Genomic DNA, 21033 nt, shown 5'->3' on the forward strand with positions numbered 1-21033 from the left:
ATAGGTTTCCAGGAAGGCCTCCATCTCTTCCAGATTGCTTAGTTTTTTGGCATATAGCTGTTGATAAAAGTGATTTTAAATTACCTGGTATCTCTTCTTCCAACTAGAGTTAAGACATTATACTAATTTTTAACAATCGTCTCTGGATAGTTTACCTTTTTTATACATTTATTTTCTGTACAATTAAAGGACTATTATAAAATATTTGTTGTGATAAGAAATTGTTAGGTCTGAGGGGGCTGTAAGTCATTTGTTTGGTGTGGATGTGCAGTATGCCCTTCCTTGGTCTTTCTGCATCTTTCCATGGTCTTGGCATTTGTCCAGTTCTTTTGTCTGCCCTAGTCTCCCTTCCAGAATTCTTCATTATTTTGGATTTTTGAGACATTCCTTTACTACCACTTTATTTTTTTTAATTTAAATTCAACTAGCCAACGTATAGTACATTAGATTCAGATGTAGAGTTCAATGATTCATCAGTTGCATATAACACCCAGTGCTCATCACATCACGTGCCCTCCTTAATGCCCATCACCCAGTTACTATGACTGTAATGGAAGCTTAAGAAGAAGGACAGGCAGGGGTACTCAGTCTCACATTTTGGACAAGAAGCAATATGATGCTGTTGTTTATTTCTCCAGTAACTGCCTCCCCAAAATACTGCATATATGACATATACTCATTTTATTGTTTCCAGCCATTTAAGTTACTTGAATTTTGAAAAGTTTTAGACTCCTACCAATAATTAAATGGGGGAGTTGGTAGAGAATCAGGAAGGTCAGCTTGTGAATCAATAGTTTGAAGGTACAAACGTTTTTAATTTTGAAAGGTTCACTTCTGTAAATCATTAAATCCCTTAAGAATAATAATGGGATTAACTTGGCTGTTAGTGTCATGAGTACAAGGGAAAGCAGCCGCATTTCCCTAGTTGTGAGGTTCTTTTAGTTATTCTCCTGGTTCCCTTGCAAAGCCCTCTCATGGAAATGGATTTCTAGGAAGTTTGGTTAATCTTCCAAGGCACAGAAATCTGTGTAGAGATTTCCCTAAGAACCTGAGGACACCAAGTCAAGAGTCAGTGTTCGCATGAGATGTGTTAGCAGGAAAGATGTTTATCTGGCACTAAGGTTTTCCATATTGAGAATGCAAAGCATGAGGATGGTTGTTACGTAAGCATGGAGACTTAGAATATCGTAATGAATATCACAGAAGCCTCAGGATGGCACTCTCTTAGGCACATGCAGACTCCCAGAATGTAGTTTCTGTTTGTGTGACCCATCCGGTCAAAAGAAAATTGCCTTTGGCCATTATAGGGTTGATTAAAATTGTGGCTCTGGATACAAATACGTAGATCGACTAAATATCAGACAAAGCTCAAGATCTGTGCAGAGGGAATAGTGGTTGGCCCAACACAAGTGTGAGACCAGGGGAGCATGTTATAAAACTCTGGTTGGCCGGGGGTGGGGGGGTCCTGGTCTACAGTGAGCTTTTGCGGGACGGCATGCACAGGTTTTGATGTGGTAGTGGCGGCGCTTGATTTACTTCTCTTTCCTGAAAATGCACTCTTTGCGCAATCCCAGGACACATGGTTGCTTCAGGGAGTATCACAATGTGTAAAGCAGACTTTCTGCACTTACCATTTCTAGCAGGTGCAGAGAAACAATGGCATAATGGTAAACACAATTTCCACAAGTGCATGCTCACTTGCCTGCTTAGAGAGAATCCCCTGCAGCTTCATTCTTAGTGTTTAGTGTTGAGTGTTAGTTACTCTTCCGGTAGGAATAATTATGAAAATCCCATGATACCACAGCAACCAAAGAAAATCAGAAATAGAGCGGCCTTAATGGGGTCCCACAGGTGACGTTATAAAGAAAGGATTCTGCGTTCCTTGTAGGAAACCAGGATGACTTGGATCTTACTACAAGCATTCTATCAGCGTTCCACAATTCATTTGTTTTTCATGGGCATGAAAATTAGAAACGGTACTGTCACCATCGTAACACGTGGTGGATAATTTTAGGGGAGAATTTGCAAGAGATAGAAGTGTGGTATCACATCAAATACTGAGGGGATTCTTAAATTGGCTTTATGTAATCTGTTGGTACAAAGATTTCCTGGCTCCCGTTGGAGTTATCTGAACTTTTTTATGCTCCCTTGAATTCAGAGTCTACTGTGCAACATAAAACCATAACCTGGGCTATCCTTCTTACTCTTGAAGCCAAAGAATTGCATCAACAACAATGATACGCACACACACACACACACACACACACACACCAAACTGATACATTTAAACTGCTGTTGCCTTCTCCTTGGAGCTCCCTGTCTACTTCCTCTTTGTACCTGATGCCCGGATCTCAAAGTCAAATCTAATGTGACTGTAGGCTCTCACCTAGTATGAGCAAATGTAGGCCAAAGAATTGAGTGTTTGACCGAAATATTTCAAAATGCAAAAGAAATTGAATTCACTTACCTCACTGACCTCTTTCTCAAACCCGATTTCCTTCCTTTTTACATGTGTGTTATTTCTCCATTGTCATCATATGTTGATGACAGTTCTTACATGTTTGATGCAAGAGGGTTTAGCAAAACTGCCTCTGTAAGGTACTATTCACAGGAGCCGCCTGATGGACAAGAGCCCTTGCACCGGAAATCCTGCCCTGCTCTTTCTGACCTATTTGCGTCCTAACACTTTTTAGACATTGAGTGTATTTCAGCCACGTCGTCATGCAGTCAAGTGGCTTTTGCATGTTGACCTGGGAACAAACGTTCTTTTACGATATTTCTCTTATTGAGTAAGACCTCCTGCATATCAAACAATTACTTACAAATATGTTTGAGAGTCTAGCTTGCTTGAATATTGAAGAAAATCTGCATAATTTACTGCTGCAAGGCACCCCTTGTTTAAGAGCCATAGATTCAGCGAGAATCCTGCCTGTCCTAGTGAGGCACATCTCCCTCTTGCCCAAGGGCAAGGTGCAGTCCAAAGTAGAAAGCTGGCTTTAGTGGGTCCCGGGCATTGCAAACCTGTTCGAGAAATATTGCATTTTCTTTCTTTCACATGTTTTCTTTGGCCAGGACAGTCTTATCAACGTTTATGGCTCCATAAATCTACTCATCCATTAAATCAGGCATTTGTCCACAATTTGAACACTTGTGGAGTTACCGTTAAAGACATTTACACTGAGAATTCCCAAATCTTTATTTTATTCTTAAATGCTCTACGTATACCAACACCTGTGTTTGTGTGGACTGCCCTGATGTGTCAGCTATCTGACCCAGCGTGGCCCAAGCTGGAGGTGCCTCCCCAGCCCACCCTGCTGTGGCCCCCTGTCTAGGTGGAAGGCTTTCTGGGACATGACCAAGCCAGGAAATTCAGAGCCTGCCAGCCACAACCCAGTGTGTCAATTAAGCTTGTCATTTCAGTAGTCTTTTCCCTGTTCTCCTCTCCCCTCTGTCTCCCCATCCCCTGCTTCCCTCTTCCTCCTTCTCCACCTCCTCTCTAGTCTTAATCCAGTGTCCAGACATCTCTGTTACTTCAGGGCTCAGTTAAATCACAGATCTGATGATGTGCCTGCTTTGTACCAGTCAGAAGCTCTGTGGAGAGAGGCACCTCTTACAGACAAGGACCTGTACGTGATGCCTCGACCTTTAACCTCTGTTCCCTCCACCCAGGCCACATGTCACATGTCCTCTGCTACTGTCATTCCCTTCACCTCTCTTGCCTCCTGCCCTCCCCTGGCCTCACCCTTCCCAACCCTCTTCCCCGCACTATGTGCTTGGGCCACACTGGATTATGCCATAAATTCCCATATCCTTTAGAGTTTCATCCTTCGATGTGTTTGTGAATGCTTCCCTTTCTTTTTCTCTTTCTCTCTCCCCTAATAATCACTTCCCAAGCCTCTCTGCCTAGCAAACTAGTCACTTTCTGTCCTGCCGGAAATATTCCTTCCTCTTGCCAAGGCGGATTACCCTCTCTCTTCTCTATGCACCTTTTGTACTTCGCACATACTGAGGTTGTAAATCATCCCAAGGGCTTTGGAAGGTCCGTATTTGGATTCAAACCCGAGTCCTTACTGCTGTGTGATAAGCTCTAGAGTTCATTCACTGGGTAAATGAGGATGATGGTATCACTTACAATGGTATCGTAAGAATTAGAATCCATGGGTGGAGAATGAATGGTTTGGGATTACTTAGCCTGAAAATGACGCATTTTGACAAGTTTGTCCTGACTCGGTTCTTCAAAGAAAAACAGTGGATTACTAGAATTCACTCTGGGCCAGTTTTAAATATTCACGTGAATGCAAAATTTGTATTCTAATATTTATGTCAGTTTATCTTTTAAAAAGCAATTCTGTGAAGTGTTTGTTTTTATGTTATGTTAGTCACCATACAGTGCTTCATTAGTTTTTGATGTAGTGTTCCATGATTCATTATTTGAGGTGTTTTTAAAGTCAGGCAAGTTATTATGGGAATGAAATTTATATTTATCTGGACTGAATATATGACCCTTCACATTAATATAGTTTAAAGCCATAATTTCACCACTATGGATGGTATATCATTTGGGTTTAAGGATATAATATTTATCATGATGGACATCCAGCAAATGAGAAGAGAAGCTTAAATTATGAAAGCCTGTTAGTCACAACTTGCGTCAGCATTTCTCTTTCCAGTCAAGCAGTATGGAATTATATAGCTTGTCATCATCAGACTTGTCTCTAGATTTCTTCTTCTCTTATAAATCAGTGTTCCAACTAAGGTGTAACATGGTCACTAAACACATTTGCCTTCCGCTCTAAAGGCTGATTTCAGTCCTACAGCAATCGTTCATGGTTAGGGATATGTAGACGCAGGAGCGCCTGGGTGGCTCAGTCGGTTGAGCATCTGACTCTTGATTTCAGTTCAGGTCATGATCTTGGGTTCGTGAGCCCTGAGTCGGGCTCCACGCTTGGCAGGGAGTCTGCTCGAAGATTCTCTCTCCCCTTTTCCCTCTGCCCGCCTCCATCTTGTTCTCTCTCAAAAAAAAAAAAAAAAGAATATGTAGACTCAAATATAATAAACAGCCCTGCCGTGATCATATTCTCCATCTTGGGCCACAGCAACCATCTGAATATCTGCTTGTGTCCCAAAACTTTTTGATATTAATACTCCCAGGATACTCTTCAAGTACCGTGGGCTAGTTGCCTGATTTGGTTAGAGAATGACATGAATGAACTATTAGGGAATCATAGAAGGGGCTTGTCCATTTCTTGTACTTGTTATGATATCAGGCATGGATAGCGTGGCTCCCTCTCCAAAAAGTGTCTGTGAATGCTGTTGTGGCTTCCAGTGGACACGTGCTGATACTTCTCTCTCTGCGTTCCAAAGGATCTCAATCTTCCAAAATATTTCCATTATATAATTATCATAAAACTGTCCTGTTCTTCCTCTTCTTGCCTTAATTGTCCTCATTCTTTTCTTTCTAGTATCTTCTTTGTGGTAGAACCACTGGCTTTTATCAGTGAGGAAAGAAAAGCAAATAATCCTTTTCCACAAAATGTTCTCATTTATTCATTCACTTAACAAGTGTCTGTGTTGAATACCTACCACATGCCATTTCTGAGATCTGTGCTGGGGGAGAAAAAAGATGATCATGGGTAAACACGGTCCCAACCCTCACGGTGCAGGCTCTGCAGCCAGGAAGAGAGGTGTCCGTGGGGCAGTCCACAATAAATGTTAAATGACAATTATACAAAGTGAGTTGAGGAACTGGTATGAGATGGCTTCAGAAATTACCATATGAAGGTTGATACAGTCAGAGGTCTGGGAAGCCTTTCCAAGGAATCCACCATTAGGTTAAAATATCAATAACAATTAGGGTTTATGCAGGCAATATGGGAAAGGAAAAGCATTTTCAGTTAGAAGGAACAGTATGTGCAAAGGCCCTGCCACTGGAACACAGAGCCACTGAGAGCCCAGGATGGATGGAGCTAGAGAAGGACATTAGGGCAATGTCCTGGGGCCTCTTTAATGATCTTTGTCTTTATTCCAAGAACAATGAAAAACAATGGAAATGTTTATGACAAGGTGTTTAGAGAATATAGCAGAGAGCCTGAGAGCAAGCCGTTTGTGGTGCGCACACGGGGCCTGTATCTGATCAGGCATAACCTGCGCTGAGTCGTTCCCCCACCTGCGCCTCAGTTTTCCCAGTTAGTTGTATAATGACACCAGGAGCACCCAGTTCACTCAGTTGGTTGTTAGTGAAATGATTCGTGTAAAGTTCTAAAATAATGCTGATCACATAATAAACACTTGATAAACACTAAGTGAATGATCATTTCCAGAAGAAGTAACATCGCTAAACACAGAGCTCACGCGGCCTGGACAGAAGGCTGCTTTCTGTGTAGACCCTAAAATAGCTAAGAATCATTGCCAGTCGAGTAGCTGGTGTNAAGTAACATCGCTAAACACAGAGCTCACGCGGCCTGGACAGAAGGCTGCTTTCTGTGTAGACCCTAAAATAGCTAAGAATCATTGCCAGTCGAGTAGCTGGTGTAGGAATAGTTGATGGAAGACCCAAAACACTACATCTATTCTTCCCTTTAGAGCAGAATTAAAATAGGTTTGTCATATTGTGGTCAGGAACCAGCCTTCTTCCCTTGGCTCACTGTAGCCAGCTGATTTTAAATCTTTGAGCCAGGGCCGCCTGGGTAGCACAGTCGTTAAACGCCTGCCTTCAGCTCAGGTCATGATCCCCGGGTCCTGGGATCGAGCCCCACATCGGGCTCCCTGCTCGGCGGGAAGCCTGCTTCTCCCTCTCCCACTCCCCCTGCTTGTGTTCCCTCTCTCGCTGGCTGTCTCTCTGTCACATAAATAAATAAAATCTTTAAAAAAAATAATAAATCTTTGAGCCAAAATCAAAACAAACGTCAGGCAAAGCCCCTTGTCCGGTGTGAGCCTCAGTAACTCGAAGCAAGCATGTCAAGGTCAGCCTTGGAAAGTCACTGGTGCCCGAGAAAAACCCCATCACAGCCTGTGAACCGTGAGCTCTGTAATGGGTGAAGACAAGCTGGTGTTTTTTCCCTCCAGTCTTATCACTTCAAGAACAATGTAATATTTTTGGTAAATAGGTATTTTCTGCCTTCGGGGGCTATACACCAATATATTTGTTTTCCTTATCTATACATTTTTATTAGCCTGATTTTGTGACTCAGAAGAATTCTAATTTGAATAAAATTATTAATTTTTAAACTAGTAACACATGAGTCACTCCAGTTCCAACTTCTGTCTTGAGTAATAAACAAAGGAGAACTCAATAATTCATGATTAATAACATACATATTGAGTAGAAGTTTTAGCTTTTTAAAATACTGACCTATCACTGAAAATGCCCCCAGTTTTAAAGGACCCTGTTTTATCTCTAATCCACACTTTCCTTGTGAATCCTGAGTTCTTTTAACACTTCTAGGCCTCTTTCCCCTGGACCGAGTTATAAAAAAATGTGTGTGTAGGCTTATTGACTATTTCTGTCTGCCATAGTTTTTTTGTTTTTGTTTTTAATGGCAAATATAAAAAAATAAACCTTTTTGTCCTGAGGTTTATTTGCAAGACAATCCTTAGAATAATCTCCTTGCCTTTAAGTAGTCTCCTGTCTTTGCCTTAAGTCTTTCCTCTGAGTGTCTGTGGGATTCTGCTAAAATTAACCAGTCTGCACAGGCATCCATAGATTTCACTCTGGAGGCATCTGTCATGGGTTTTCTGAGTTGCTCTTTTCACACACCACCACGTTCTGTAATTCTGGCAAAGTCACAAACAGCTTCAGTCAAGGACAAGGAGTCTGCTTGACCAAAAATTTGAGTCTGACAAATTTATCATTTCAATCCCATCCAATAAGAACTCTAAGTAAGATGGAATCTACTGTTATTTTTTATTTTTTTATTTAAATTCAATTAGCCAACATATAGTACATCATTAGTTTTAGAGGTAGAGTTCAACGATTCATCAGTTGCCTGTAACATCCATTGCTTTTATTTTTAAAATCTCATTCAGGCAAATCTTTCTGGGAAGTCACTGCAGTCCGTGGCTCTGTGGCACGAGCCCAGGACCGTGACAAGGCAGAAGCTCATTGGCTGTTTGAGGACAGTGGCATGGAAGGGCAAGGCATGGTGATAGAGCTCCCATAGCGAGGAGCTCTGAGTGGAGAGGTGGAAACAGCACCAGAGTGGGGCCAGGAGAGCGGTGTTAGTGTTTCCCCGAGCAGAGCTGGGCCCAGGGAAGTTTTCACAAGGAGGGGGGACTGACATTCCTCAATCGCTCATTCTTTCATCCCTGATTGTCCCATTGATCCGTTCATCAAGCCCACGAAAGATGCGGCTACTGTGTCCTGCGATTTTATGCTTGGGAAACCAAGCAGAAGTGAAAGGACCCCGACCCCTGCCTTGCAGATTCACTGGCTCAGGTGTTATGCAGTCGTTCCACTAATTTCTGTGATTGTACCTGGCCCACACCTGTGCTGTGATTTGGATGCTGAGCTGCAGGGAGGGAAAAAGGAGCTACTCAGAGCAGCAGGCGGCGGGAGTGGGCCGGTTTGTGTTCTTGGCCCTGGTTCCCCAGTCGGATGCCATTTGCTTTCAAACATTACTGAAAAAAATGATCAAAATGTCCCCACACCCCACAGCTTCATTTCTTATTTTCCCCAGTGTGGTTATGAAATTTACACACACACACACACACACACACACACACACACACTCTTCTTCATTTCAGTGGGATTTTGTGCGGGAGGAGGCAGAGCCATGTGTTCCATCTACTAGCTTTGAACTAGAAGAAAACTATTGATTTTGCCATGTGTTTTGAAGCCATATATCTTAATTCACTTCTTGTCTGCAATAGCTTACATTAAAGTCTTACTTATTCCAGATGATCAAAATACCATCTGCACACACCGATAGTTTCACTGTATTCCTTCCAAAATAACACTTCATAACTTATTTCATATCTAATCATATTGGCTAATATTTCCAGAATAACATAATGGTGATGTTGGTTTGAAAAATTTTAAATCAGAGTAAGGAGATCTCATTCTATTTCTATTTTACTTGAAAACAACAACAACAACAACAAAAATTAAAAACTAGAAATGGATATCAAATCTTTTCAAGTGTATTTTGTAGATGATCTCTTAGATTTTTCTCCTTTTGCCTGATAAATGAGATGCCGTACTCTCATATACCTGTAATAAATACTAGTTAGATGTTGCATTTATTGTTTACTGTATTTTATAAATTCGTTTGCTTGCATTTTATCAAACATTTTTGTGTCTATTACTAAACGAAGCTGTTGGTGTTTTTATTATTTTTGTGCTATTTTTCAAAATCTTTATTGCATTTAACTTCAGTTAAGAGCATTAACTCATGTTACCATTTGTGCTAGAATGCCAGGTATCTCCTCCCAGATGAAAACCCAGTGACGCCAGCAGGCTGGGTGCGAGGATCCGGAGGGAGGGGTCCCGCAAGATCAGCCAAGCAGCCGTGGTTTGCACAGGATAAAAATCAAACACAATCCAGAGAATGTGAAAGCAGTGTATCAAATAGTGTGAGTGACAGAGAACAGCAGATGGAGTGTCTGGGAGACTCGGAAAGGAAAGGAGAATGAGTCTCATCACTGCTTGGGGTTTGGGGTTTATATTGGAAGGGGGTCCAAGGTAGGTTTCCCTTCAGAAATCCAGGGTAGGGTCCAATCAAAGGCGAATGTCAGATGAAGAATAGGTGTTATTCCATAAATCACTGAAGGTCAGAGGTGTTGATGCCAGTGTCAGCCGAGATTTGTTCGAAGCTCATGTCCAGGAAATGTTCGGAATCTGGGTCTTCTTAGATGTTGTCAGGTATTTGGGGCCTAGGACAAAACTCAGAGAATGATTAACTTTCTTGCTTTCCCCTTGAAGTGGGAACACAGCTTCTGTGGCTTATTCAGAAATGAGGCCTAGCAGAAAACCAGCAGAGAGCTGTTTCCAAAATGGAGTCCCTTCAGCTTCCCTTGTCTCACAAGGAAGGATGGATAGAAAATCCACTCTTGAGAGACTCTGTGAAGTGACTCATGGAGCCCGTACCGTGAACAGGCTTATCAGACTTGTCAGCTGCAATCACACACCTTTGTGAAGAGAGAAGGATAATTCAGGAAGCAGAACCAGGAACATAGAAGGTGTTGCTCAGAATCACAGAGAATTAGTCCCAGGCCTTGAAACCTGATCAAGAAACCCAGTATTTGCCTGGCTGGATTTCAGAATCACTACAGGCTAGTGGTTCCCTTCTACCTTCCACGTCCCCCTTATGGTCCTACCTTAACAGGGCAAGACTCTCAGCCTACACCCGTCCCACCCACGGGTTATCTCCCTGGTTGCATGGATCCCAGGAGAGGAGTTCTGCCCCAGTAACTATATTCAACAAATTCTATGTTAATGTATGCTAATCTGTTGAGGTCCCAGGAGCCTCATCCACACCCTGACTGCATTTTGATGAGATTTTGGACTCTAGTTGATGCCTGCATTTTATACGTGGGAGAGATAGAAATCATTGGGGACTTCAGGCAGATGGTGGCCAAGCAGAGGATAATCCCACCCTCTGTGGTTCAGACACTGTAAAACCTTCTCCTTCAGTGTGGGTGGGATCTGATATTTGCTTCTAGGCCACAGATTATGTCAAAGGTGAAGGCGGGGAAGAACCCACCTAAAAAATAACACATCTCCACATTGATTCTTAAATTTTAACATATTCCCTGAAGCAACTTTGGAGTTCCCCTAAATCCTTATACTTTGAAGGATATTCTGTTTCTTTATGTTGTGTGTGTGTGTGTGTGTGTGTTTCTGTAGGTGTGTGTGCGTGCAAAGATGATATCCTTTGACTTCAGGGAATACACTTACTCATGTAGGGATATATGCAGATTTGTCTTTCTTTATATTTAGAAACTGCAGAAGTTGACGTAAGGTGCTTGTTGTAAACACTGTTCTGGTTTTCCTTAACCTGAACTGGAAATTCAAAAAGATTATAAAAATACCAAGGAGACTATTGTCCCCAAAGTGAATGTCCCTTGCTTAGATTCCAGCAAAACAGTAATTTGCCCCCTTAAAAGTTGAATTTGTGCTTTAAGAAAAATAAGCAAAGTGGAAGTGCTAAGGAACCCTGCTTGGCCCCGGAGGCAAGTGAGAGGATGTGTTGAAAAGCAAAATTCAACCAACTACATTCATAGATGTAATTGGCTCTATGAGACGATTCACAAATGGGGCTGCAGCCCGTCTCGTGAGTTGAGGGGAGCTCTGAAGAGTTGTACAAGGTGGAAAGCTTTTAGAGGAAAGAGGGCACAGCATGAAAGTCAGCAGGGGCTCCTGGGTGGCTGAGTCCGTTAGGTGTCTGTCTTCGGCTCAGATTCCCCACATTGGGCTCCCTTCCTGCTTCTCCCTCTTCCTCTCCTCCCCTGCTCCTGCTCACTCTCTGTCTCTCACTCCCTCTCTGTCTCTCTTGCAAATAAATAAAAATAAAATCTTTAAAAAAAAAAAAAAAGGGAAAAGAAAGTTATCAGCAAAAGAAAAGATTGGTTCCATCAAGGTCCTCTGGCCTTGCAGGGGTGGGGCAGGAGGTCCTATTAGCTGAATTGTATCATCTTCCCTTCGGGGATGGAGAGGGCCCAGGGGACAGATTACCTCGTTGGTGCTTATAGAAAATTCCTGATTGACAGGTTAAGACACATTTCTGGGGGAGGTTGAAACTACAATTAGGTTCAATGGTAAGCTGGTTTGGTGCCATTCTGGTCCTGTGGGTTTGCTTGTTTTGTTTTGTTTTTTTAACAAATATTAATTCCACCTTGGCAAGTTGTCAATTTAATTCAGTCTAAGGTAGACATTTCTCAGAACATCTGCTGCCTGATGGCTGTTTTGTGGTCAGTAAATGAGGGAATCCAGATGTGCTTATGAATAAGGGACAGGCAGAGCTAGGTAGGGAGAGATAGGGAGGGGGCCATGGGATCAGGCTCACAAAATTCACCATGTGGGGGATGAAAGGAAACCAGAGAAAAGGGAACAAACCAGACCATCCTGTCCTAGGTGTCAGAGGTGAGGTCTTGTTGTAACAGCTACTTGTGACCAACCAAGAATTACCTACCCTAAAAAGGAAGTAAGCCATTGAAGGTGTTACCACTAGTCCTTGCTCAATGGTGATAACAATAGAGATGTTAAAAAGATTTGAGTTCCCTGGTTAGCTTTCTATAAAAGACCATCCCTAAAAGCCCTCAGTGGCAATCCTGTCCGGACCCCCTCACTCCTGAGAGCTTTTTCTGTATCCCACTTAATGAACTTCTATCACTTTACTCACTCTCCTCTGTCGGAGAGATTCATTCTTCAACTCCATGAGACCAGAACCTTGCTCTCCCGCATCACTTAGTGGAGTAGAGATCCCTAATCTAAAATGCCGTCAGTGCTTGTATGTCCCTTTATTCCCAAAGGTCAGGTTCAAATGGACTCCGGCTCCCTGAGAACACTGTCTCCCCAGGTCTGGCTTGTCGTGTGGTGGAGACGGCAGCCTAGGGCCTCCTCACCTGACCAGGTGGAGATGTGCCTCACCCCTCCACGACGCATGTGCCAGCTCCGTGCTGGTGAAGAGCATCATTCCTGCCCTGCTGGAGAGCAGGGCGTAGGGCTCTGGGAAATAAATCTCTGTTTTTATTCCTACTCCAGTTCCATCAGTCCAGGCACACACAACTCTTTCTCCTTAATGCCAACCTTATCCAGTAAAGGAAGTTTACAGGGTATTTTGTTTGTTTGTTTGTTATTTCTCAGGAGCTCAGTTGCAGACAGAGTGGAAATGCACTAGTCTGAAACCGTCATTTTTATAAAGGAAAGGCAGATATTCTCAATGTGATTTGTACGACTAAAACACAGAAAAAGCAAGCGATTTATCCAGAGTCACTCATGTGCATGCTTCCAAGGAGTGATCTAGGCAGTTTGATACAAAGGAATGAGGCCAGTGTGGGGGGTTTAGCTTTTAGAAATATCAGTCCACACAGGAATACTGTGATAAAGTCTGCAGGTGTCTCTCTGTAAACACTGCATTCCTATCCCTGTAATCAAGGAGTGAGTAGCTTAGTAATGCTTTGTAAAACATCGCTGGGAAAGGATTATGCCTTGGGGTAGTTATGACATTTAACCAAATATGCTTAGTACTAATACTATTTTGATTTGGGGGGGCTGCATATATTGTGTTGCTCATAATAAAAATATTTAGGGGGTGGTTCATAGGCATTTGCCTATCCATGGGGACGTTTTCCCACATTCAATTATTCAAGAGTCAGCCTTTGGCAGAAACATGATCCTTCAGACATTCTTGGCAGAATCAGTAGGGCAGCAGCTCATGGAAAGCAAAGGTCCATTCAGGTCAAGACTGCACACAGGCATCCCTAAAAAGACCTTGGCTAAAAGTCCAGATCAGGCCCTCATGGTCGAATTCTAAATTTGCCTAAGGATGCTGAGTTTCTCATAGAAAGGACCCGATGCACATTATAGAGAAATATGTGGCTTCTATGGAAAGGCACACTTAGAATAAAATTCCCAGAAAGGGTAGAAAAGAGCTTTTACACATTCAAGGGTGGAGACAGCAAGGAGGTACAGATCCTTATAAAGGAAAAGTCCAGCCCACATTCTATCTTAGCTCTATTATCACCCCACCTAAAGAGATAGGGTGCACAAATTCCAGTCGCTGTGCATAGTTGCATGGTGTACGTTGTGTTACTTTTTGGTTTGCCCCACTGTTGGCTTAAGATTTGGTTGTCTTGGGTCTGCTGAAGGAGTTAACGAACACAGAGGTTACCTGACCCTCCTGTCACAAAGCAGGGACAGGTATTAAAGTCCCTTGGTTCAGTGCGCTCTCAGAGTGCATTGGGGGAGAAAGCTAGGGAGAGAGAGGGAACGTTTCTCACCCCAGTTCAGTTAACCAGAGCATTTAAAGAATGGAATTTCCCGGTTTTATCTAAACTAGTATTCTTTTCCCTTGTGGTATAATTTGAGGGGGCCTAGAGCTCATTCAGTTTTAGAGCATCTCTTTAAGAAAAAGAAAAAGAAAATTAGGTAATTAGGTATGGGTACCAGTTCTCTGAGCCTCAAGAATTTTAGCTGCCTCAAATGACCCTTTTCTTGGAATTAGTTCACTCATATAAGAACACCTTGAAGTGAAGAGGTAAAATCCCAATATATGTGTGTTTTGGGAGAAGAATATAACACTAGATTTCTTTAGTAGTAACACACACACACATACACAGGCGCACACACACTTATTATCCAAAGGGAGTTCCACAATATTTGTTTATTACTTTAAGCATCAGTCCCCATAATTTTAACTTAGTTGCTGAAATATATAGAATTATTAAAACATTAGTAAAGCAACTAACTCACTCATCTTTGGGGTCTTCTGGCTTCAACTGAAAGGCATGAAACTGCTGGAAGTGCAACACATTTGGATTCTGCAACCCAGTGCTGAGGGCAGGCGTCAGAGTCCGAGACGTCAGAGCTCCCTCTCTTCTGAGGGAATGTTTCTCACCCTCAGTGCAATTAACCAGAGCATTTAAAGAACGGAATATCCTGGTTTCATCTAAACTAGTATTCTTTTCCATTGTGGTATAATTTGAGGGGAAGTCAGGAATGATTATAAGAACAGCATGGTGTGGAAAACAAGCAAAATCCGTAGTGACATTAAAGCCTCCGGCACGAAGCCACGTTCCATGACATTTCAGGCTTATTAGGGTTTGAGGACCATCTGGAAAGACGTCTCCCAGCCCCTTGCTGTTCTTCAGTCCACACAGCTTGAATATATCACCCGGAGATGAAGGACCTGCCTTTTTATTAAAACCTACTTTTTCTCCAGCCACATATGGTCATTCCATTTGCTAAGAGAATGTGTCATCATAAAGATACCTCAAAAGGTGAACATTTGAATTGCAAATCCTTAAAGCAAAAAAGTATAGATTTTGTATAAAACTTCAAACATTTTAGTGAGAGTCCAATGACTTTAACCAACAAATAATTCCCAAAGGTGTTCAAGAGTAACATGGGGGAAAAAGAAAAAAACTAAGATGTCCATTTTATTATTATTATTTTTTAAGTAGGCTCCACGCCCATTATGGAGTCCAACAGGGGGCTCAAACTCACGACCGTGAGAGCCCAAGACTTGAGCTGAGATCAAGAGTCGGACACTTAACCAACTGAACCATCCAGGTGCCCCCATTTTATTAATTTTTTTAAAGGTGTCCATTTTAAAATCAGATCACTTTATACTGTAAAAGGATTCATGGAAAAAAATTTAAATTCTGCTTTAAGACAAGTGCTTTTGGCTGCAAAAATTTAAGGTGAGCAGTGCGAATGAGCTTGTTCATTCATTTTACCTTGGACGATTAGCACAGAGTGGTCAATTTATGTCAGTTGTTAGTTGTTGGGTTAACTTGTGGCTTACATTGACTTGACATTTATATTGCTTAAAATGTCACATGCATACATATTTATATAATGTATAATACCATCATAGATGAGTGAAATCCTACATTAATTCTCGTTTCCCGAGACACCTAGCAAGTGGGCACGATGGGGTTATTCGGTCAGAGCTCCTGCTTCCTGATGTCGGATTCCTCTCGGGTAATCACCCCCCACCTCAATTTTTACAGTGACAAAATACACATAACATAAAATTTATATATATATATGTTTTCAAATTTATAATATATATAATTTTCAAATTTATATATAAATTTTTATATATGTATAAATGTAGAGAAATTGAAATAGAGTCTCAAATTGCAGGATCCCATAATTGAAACTGTAGCAGAGCTTCAAGACTGAGTTTTCTGAAACAGAAGTTAAAAGGAGGGGGGGGATGAGTTAAATTATCCTCATTCTTGAACAAAATATCTTCATTCCATGAGGCAGTGGGAATCACAGTTTTTCCTAGACCTGCATTATTAATAGTCTCTCCTGTGATGTTTTGTCGTGGGGGGTGGTGGCCATCAGTACTGTGGACCAGTATTTCAAATTCCCCTCCTTCTGAAAACGGTTTCTCTCCTGTTTGAGATGAGGAACTGCCTGGGACTTGTGTTGGTCAATAAATTGTGAGCAAAAGTGACCATGTGTGTGGGCAAGTGCTCCGTCCTCAGGCTCGTCCCAAGCAGGGGCTCTGTCAGCTACAGTGAGAGGGGACAGCACAGTACAGAGCCCTCACAAAACCCACATTGGTCCACCCCGAACAAAAGGTAAACCACTGTTGTTTGCAGACACCCAAGCCTGGGCATCATGGGATACTGCAGTCCAACCAGGTCTTTCTTGACTGTGTGTTTAGGGATTCCAAATACAGTCCAGAACAATCCTTCCTGTACTAACATTTGTCTNGGGCTCTGTCAGCTACAGTGAGAGGGGACAGCACAGTACAGAGCCCTCACAAAACCCACATTGGTCCACCCCGAACAAAAGGTAAACCACTGTTGTTTGCAGACACCCAAGCCTGGGCATCATGGGATACTGCAGTCCAACCAGGTCTTTCTTGACTGTGTGTTTAGGGATTCCAAATACAGTCCAGAACAATCCTTCCTGTACTAACATTTGTCTGAAAAAACTCAGTCAGCAAGGACACTGGTCCAAAATGACTCTCTCTGCAGTAAAAGATTTACTACAAATGCCCTAATAAATTTCATATGCCATTTTTATTTTTTATTTATTATCATTTTTAAAAATATTTTATTTATTTGTCAGAGAGAGCGTGTGCACACAAGCAGGGAAAGTAGCAGGCAGAAGGAGATGCTGGCTCCCCATCAAGCCAAGGAGCCCGATGTGGGGCTCAATCCCAGGACCCTGATATCATGACCTGAGCCAAAAGCAGACTCTTAACCAACCAAGCCACCCAGGCATCCCTCGTATGCTGTTTTTAAATAGCATCCTTTGATAATAACTTTGGGCATAACTTTGCTATGTTACTTAGGGAAAGAGACTTTTTAAGAAGATAAGGTAATTTAATTCAAGTCCATATGCCTTTGGTGTTTGTCTTGATTGATTGGCATAAAGCCAATATTTAAAGCAATTAAGTAGACCTCTTATCCTATTTTCATAAAAATTACTTAAGTTAGCCAGGTTTTAGACATGTATTTAATAATGCATTGATCAAGATTGTCATAGACCAGAAATCTTCATTTTTTGTTTTAACAGTCTGAGGACAGTACCCTATGCAATTTATTTATGTGGTGTACTCTTATGTGTTTCTTAAATTGATGATACTCAGAGATGGATAGAACCAGGAAAATGTCCTATTATCCCTAAATTAACATTCGTTTTTGGGCGCTTGTCCAATAAACACTTTGTAGTTTACATTTTGAATGGAATACTTTATCAAACAAAAGAAAGGACTAGAGGGCGTGTATGCAGAGCAAAGTATGAATAAGTTTTCAGATACTTGCAGGGAAGTCAAGAAACCAACCAATGATAATGCTGACCTCTGATCCTGAAATCATGTGATGCAGAGAATACAAGGGATAGCTCACCAATCACACGCACCTTTTAGTCAGTCTGGTGCAACCATGATTTATTCTTGAGCCTTAGAATTCCTCCCCAAGGCTGACCTTGCCCCCACTAGTAAATTACCCCAGGTTAAGGGAAGGGAAAGATCTGAGTTCTGAATTGTTTCATTGTTGTTCACATTACTTCTATATTTAACTCCATTCAATTTGTATCCAAATCACTGTGTCAGGTTTTGAAAAATGGCTCCTGTTTCTTTCAGAGTTATAAACAAACCTATTATGTGACATTTATAAACAAAGCAAACATATTCTTTAAGTAAAGCGCAGGGATGTGAGACAACGGGATTACTGCTTGGTGATTTTTTTGTTTCATGTTACTTTTAACCGTCTTTGTTTTCTCACTGGTTGTGTGTCCATCAACTATTTCCCATGTGTATTTATAGGATAGTAAAAAAAAAAAAAAAAAAAGTAATCTTGTTCAAAGTACTGCCAAAGAAACCTGGCTCATTTTCCATAATTTTCAGTACAACAAGTGATCTATTCATAGCCACAGTACTTGTGTGGGTTGATGTTATTGCATTTTTATTCAGGGTACTTTTCAGTTGATGAAATCACTATAGGAAATTTTCCCAGATTTGCCATGCCGTGAATTTGCTGAATGTCTACACTGCTACGCTTTGCAGATCTTACAATCTACAGCTACATAAGACCTCATAAACCTCTCTAAATACAGGGGAAATGAAGTGATGGGTCCTGAAAATGTATATAAATGTGTGTGACACTTTGGAGATTCTTGGAAGGAAAGCACTACATAAATCCACTTTTTAAACTCTGATATATGTGTCCTTTAGTGATTGGGCTATGTTATTTCAAGCATTTTTCTGAAATTAAATAAGTAAAAATGCAAGCCTATTTGAAATAGAGGCTCTATTAGAAAACTAGTACACTTTTCTCATAGGCTTGAACACGCCAAGCATAGTATGCTCTTAAAACTTGCCAAATTACAGAGTCTATTTAAATATATTATTTTCCTGGAAAACAAGGCAAAGAGATAAAGCAAAGCTTTAGAAATGGAAATAAATATTGTTTTGTGCCCTGTACTATAAGCTGGTGGAGAAAATGTTTTCCAAGCTGCTTGTAATAATATGTGTTCGAGCTTATCAAAATTTACGGCACACACACTCCATGCATGAAGTATATCACTCTTTCAGGGATATGATTAAAATCAGTCTCCCGGATCATTGGGAAGGTGAGGGCATAAATCTTTCAGTAGCATATAAGCAGGTGATCTTTTGTTTCCTGAATTCTTACTCCTCTTTCAGTTAAAATTTGGCACAAGAAGCATAGGAGTTGTGTCTCTTTTACATATTGACTTACTTCTGGCACAAAACAAAGCTGTGCGCTTAAATTTTTGCAAATAACATTCAGCCATGGATAAATCTATAGTCTAATGTGCAGATTCACAGAGCTATTAAACTCTGATTTTTCACTTCTTTTTCTTTTTTTTAAGATTTTTTGTTTAGTTATTTGACACAGAGAAAGAAAGAGCACAAGCAGAGGGAGTGGCAGGCAGAGGGAGAAGCAGGCTCCCCACTGAGCAGGGAGCCTCATGTAGGACTCGATCCCAGGACCCTGGGATCATGACCTGAGCCAAAGGCAGGCACTTACCCAACTGAGCCACCCAGGCGCCCCTGACTTTTCACTTCTAACATGACTTTTTTTTTTTTTTAACTGAATCAGCAGACATGTAGGGATGTATCTGGAGCGTAAACTCCCGGGTGGTGACACTTCAACATCATTACAACTCACATGTGAGCTTCTGACGCCGTCTGCCCGCCCCCAAGAGTTCCAGCAGATGGAAGGAGGAGCACAGAGGCAAGAGAAGGCACACATACAAGGAAAGACACATTTGAAGAACCTGACTTCTCATTTGGAAAAAAGAGGGTCTCTAAACATATATTTTTTAAAGATTTTATTTATTTATTTGACAGAGAGAGAGACAGCCAGCGAGAGAGGGAACACAAGCNGAAGAGGGTCTCTAAACGTATTTTTTTTAAAGATTTTATTTATTTATTCGACAGAGAGAGAGACAGCCAGCGAGAGAGGGAACACAAGCAGGGGGAGTGGGAGAGGAAGAAGCAGGCTCATAGTGGAGGAACCTGATGTGGGGCTCGATCCCACAACGCCGGGATCACGCCCTGAGCCGAAGGCAGACGCTTAACGACTGAGCCACCCAGGCACCCCTCTAAATGTATTTTCACACCTACATGTGTATGCTTGTTTATGGAAACGATCATATTTTAGTACAATACATCTCTCTCTCTCGGACGGATTGTATTGAACACCGTGAATTATTTTTCAGTGGTGTTCCTTTACTTTAGAATATTTATAAATATGGAAAAACCAAGGCCCAGTCATTTTTAGATGGGATTCCCTTTTCATCTGCTTTTGGCAATCACTATCGCCAAACTTGAACACTTGTCGTGCTTCTTTTATATTTGGCAAATGTATTTGCTCTGGGATTTTCCATAGTCACTTGAAACTGGACTTGCCACAAGCTGTTTTGGAACTCACTCCTGAAAAATATATCTATTCCCAATTATAAAGCATAGGGACTTTTGCAGCAATCAATAACATCATAATTTATACTGTTATATCTATTCCAGCAATTAGTGGGTCACTAACAGAAAAGAAAACATACCGTTTAGACCTCAGGACATTCATTATCGACATTATTGAAAATAAAATAAGATCCAATCAAACAGTTTCGTTGGGTGTAAGAAAGCTTAACTTTAGAGATGAGGCACGCACAAAAGATGACTTGTCTTATAATGCAGCAATACGTATATTCTAACATTGAGAAGAATACAATCAGCTATCCATTTCGAGTTCGTATTTATTTGATCCTTTTAAATTAAAATTGTTCCAACAGGAGATGATGTGTCCCTTTGGCAGATCAACGACTGGCTCCTTGGTCTTTCCTTTTTTTCTGTTTCTGCTTTTGTGTCTGCTGTTTGCTTATTCCATTTTCTCTGTGGGCACGGGGAGTGGTGAGCAATGGATGGCTTCCATGCCCCGTGGGGCTGCACGTCTGCACTTTCCCTGGATTTCAGTCCTGGGACTGCCCAGCAGCGCAAAGAGTGGAGCTGAGAGGCCAGCTTCAGCTGAGCCCAAATCCAAGCGCAGCCACTGTCGGCTGCTTATTCAAACTACCTATCGTTTAGGGCTCAGATCTGTACTTGGGAGAGGTGTATCATGACGGCTTTCTGGCAGGTTGGTTAGTATAACAAGTTGGAACTCTGCATAAAGATTTTAAACCAGTGTCTGATGCAGACTAAGTCCTGCTAAATGGTGGCTCTTATTTCTATGGTTGGTGCCAGCTAACTCAATTCTGTGACCCCAGTGAGGACCCCCAGCTAGACAAATGGAGGCAAGGCCTTCAGTTATCTCTGGAGCAACTGGTTAGACCACGATTTCCGTGACTGGCTTAAAAGACTTTGCAAAGATCTTGCGTTTGTGGAAAAT

The 21033-nt window shown here is 41.6% G+C and overlaps 1 protein-coding gene across 1 annotated transcript in view; it reads left to right on the forward strand.

The window, feature by feature from the left end:
• Positions 1-19332, forward strand: part of LOC109491323 (A disintegrin and metalloproteinase with thrombospondin motifs 1-like) — a 135076-nt gene extending 115744 nt beyond the window's left edge. The window contains exon 8 of the mRNA XM_034655697.1: positions 19252-19332. Within this exon, the coding sequence (XP_034511588.1) occupies positions 19252-19259 (8 nt within the window). The 3' untranslated portion in view covers positions 19260-19332. The remainder of the gene's footprint in view (positions 1-19251) is intronic.
• Positions 19333-21033: the final 1701 nt, after the last annotated feature.

This window comes from Ailuropoda melanoleuca, chromosome 3 (genome assembly GCF_002007445.2).
Source record: "Ailuropoda melanoleuca isolate Jingjing chromosome 3, ASM200744v2, whole genome shotgun sequence".
Taxonomy (NCBI): Eukaryota; Metazoa; Chordata; class Mammalia; order Carnivora; family Ursidae; genus Ailuropoda; species Ailuropoda melanoleuca.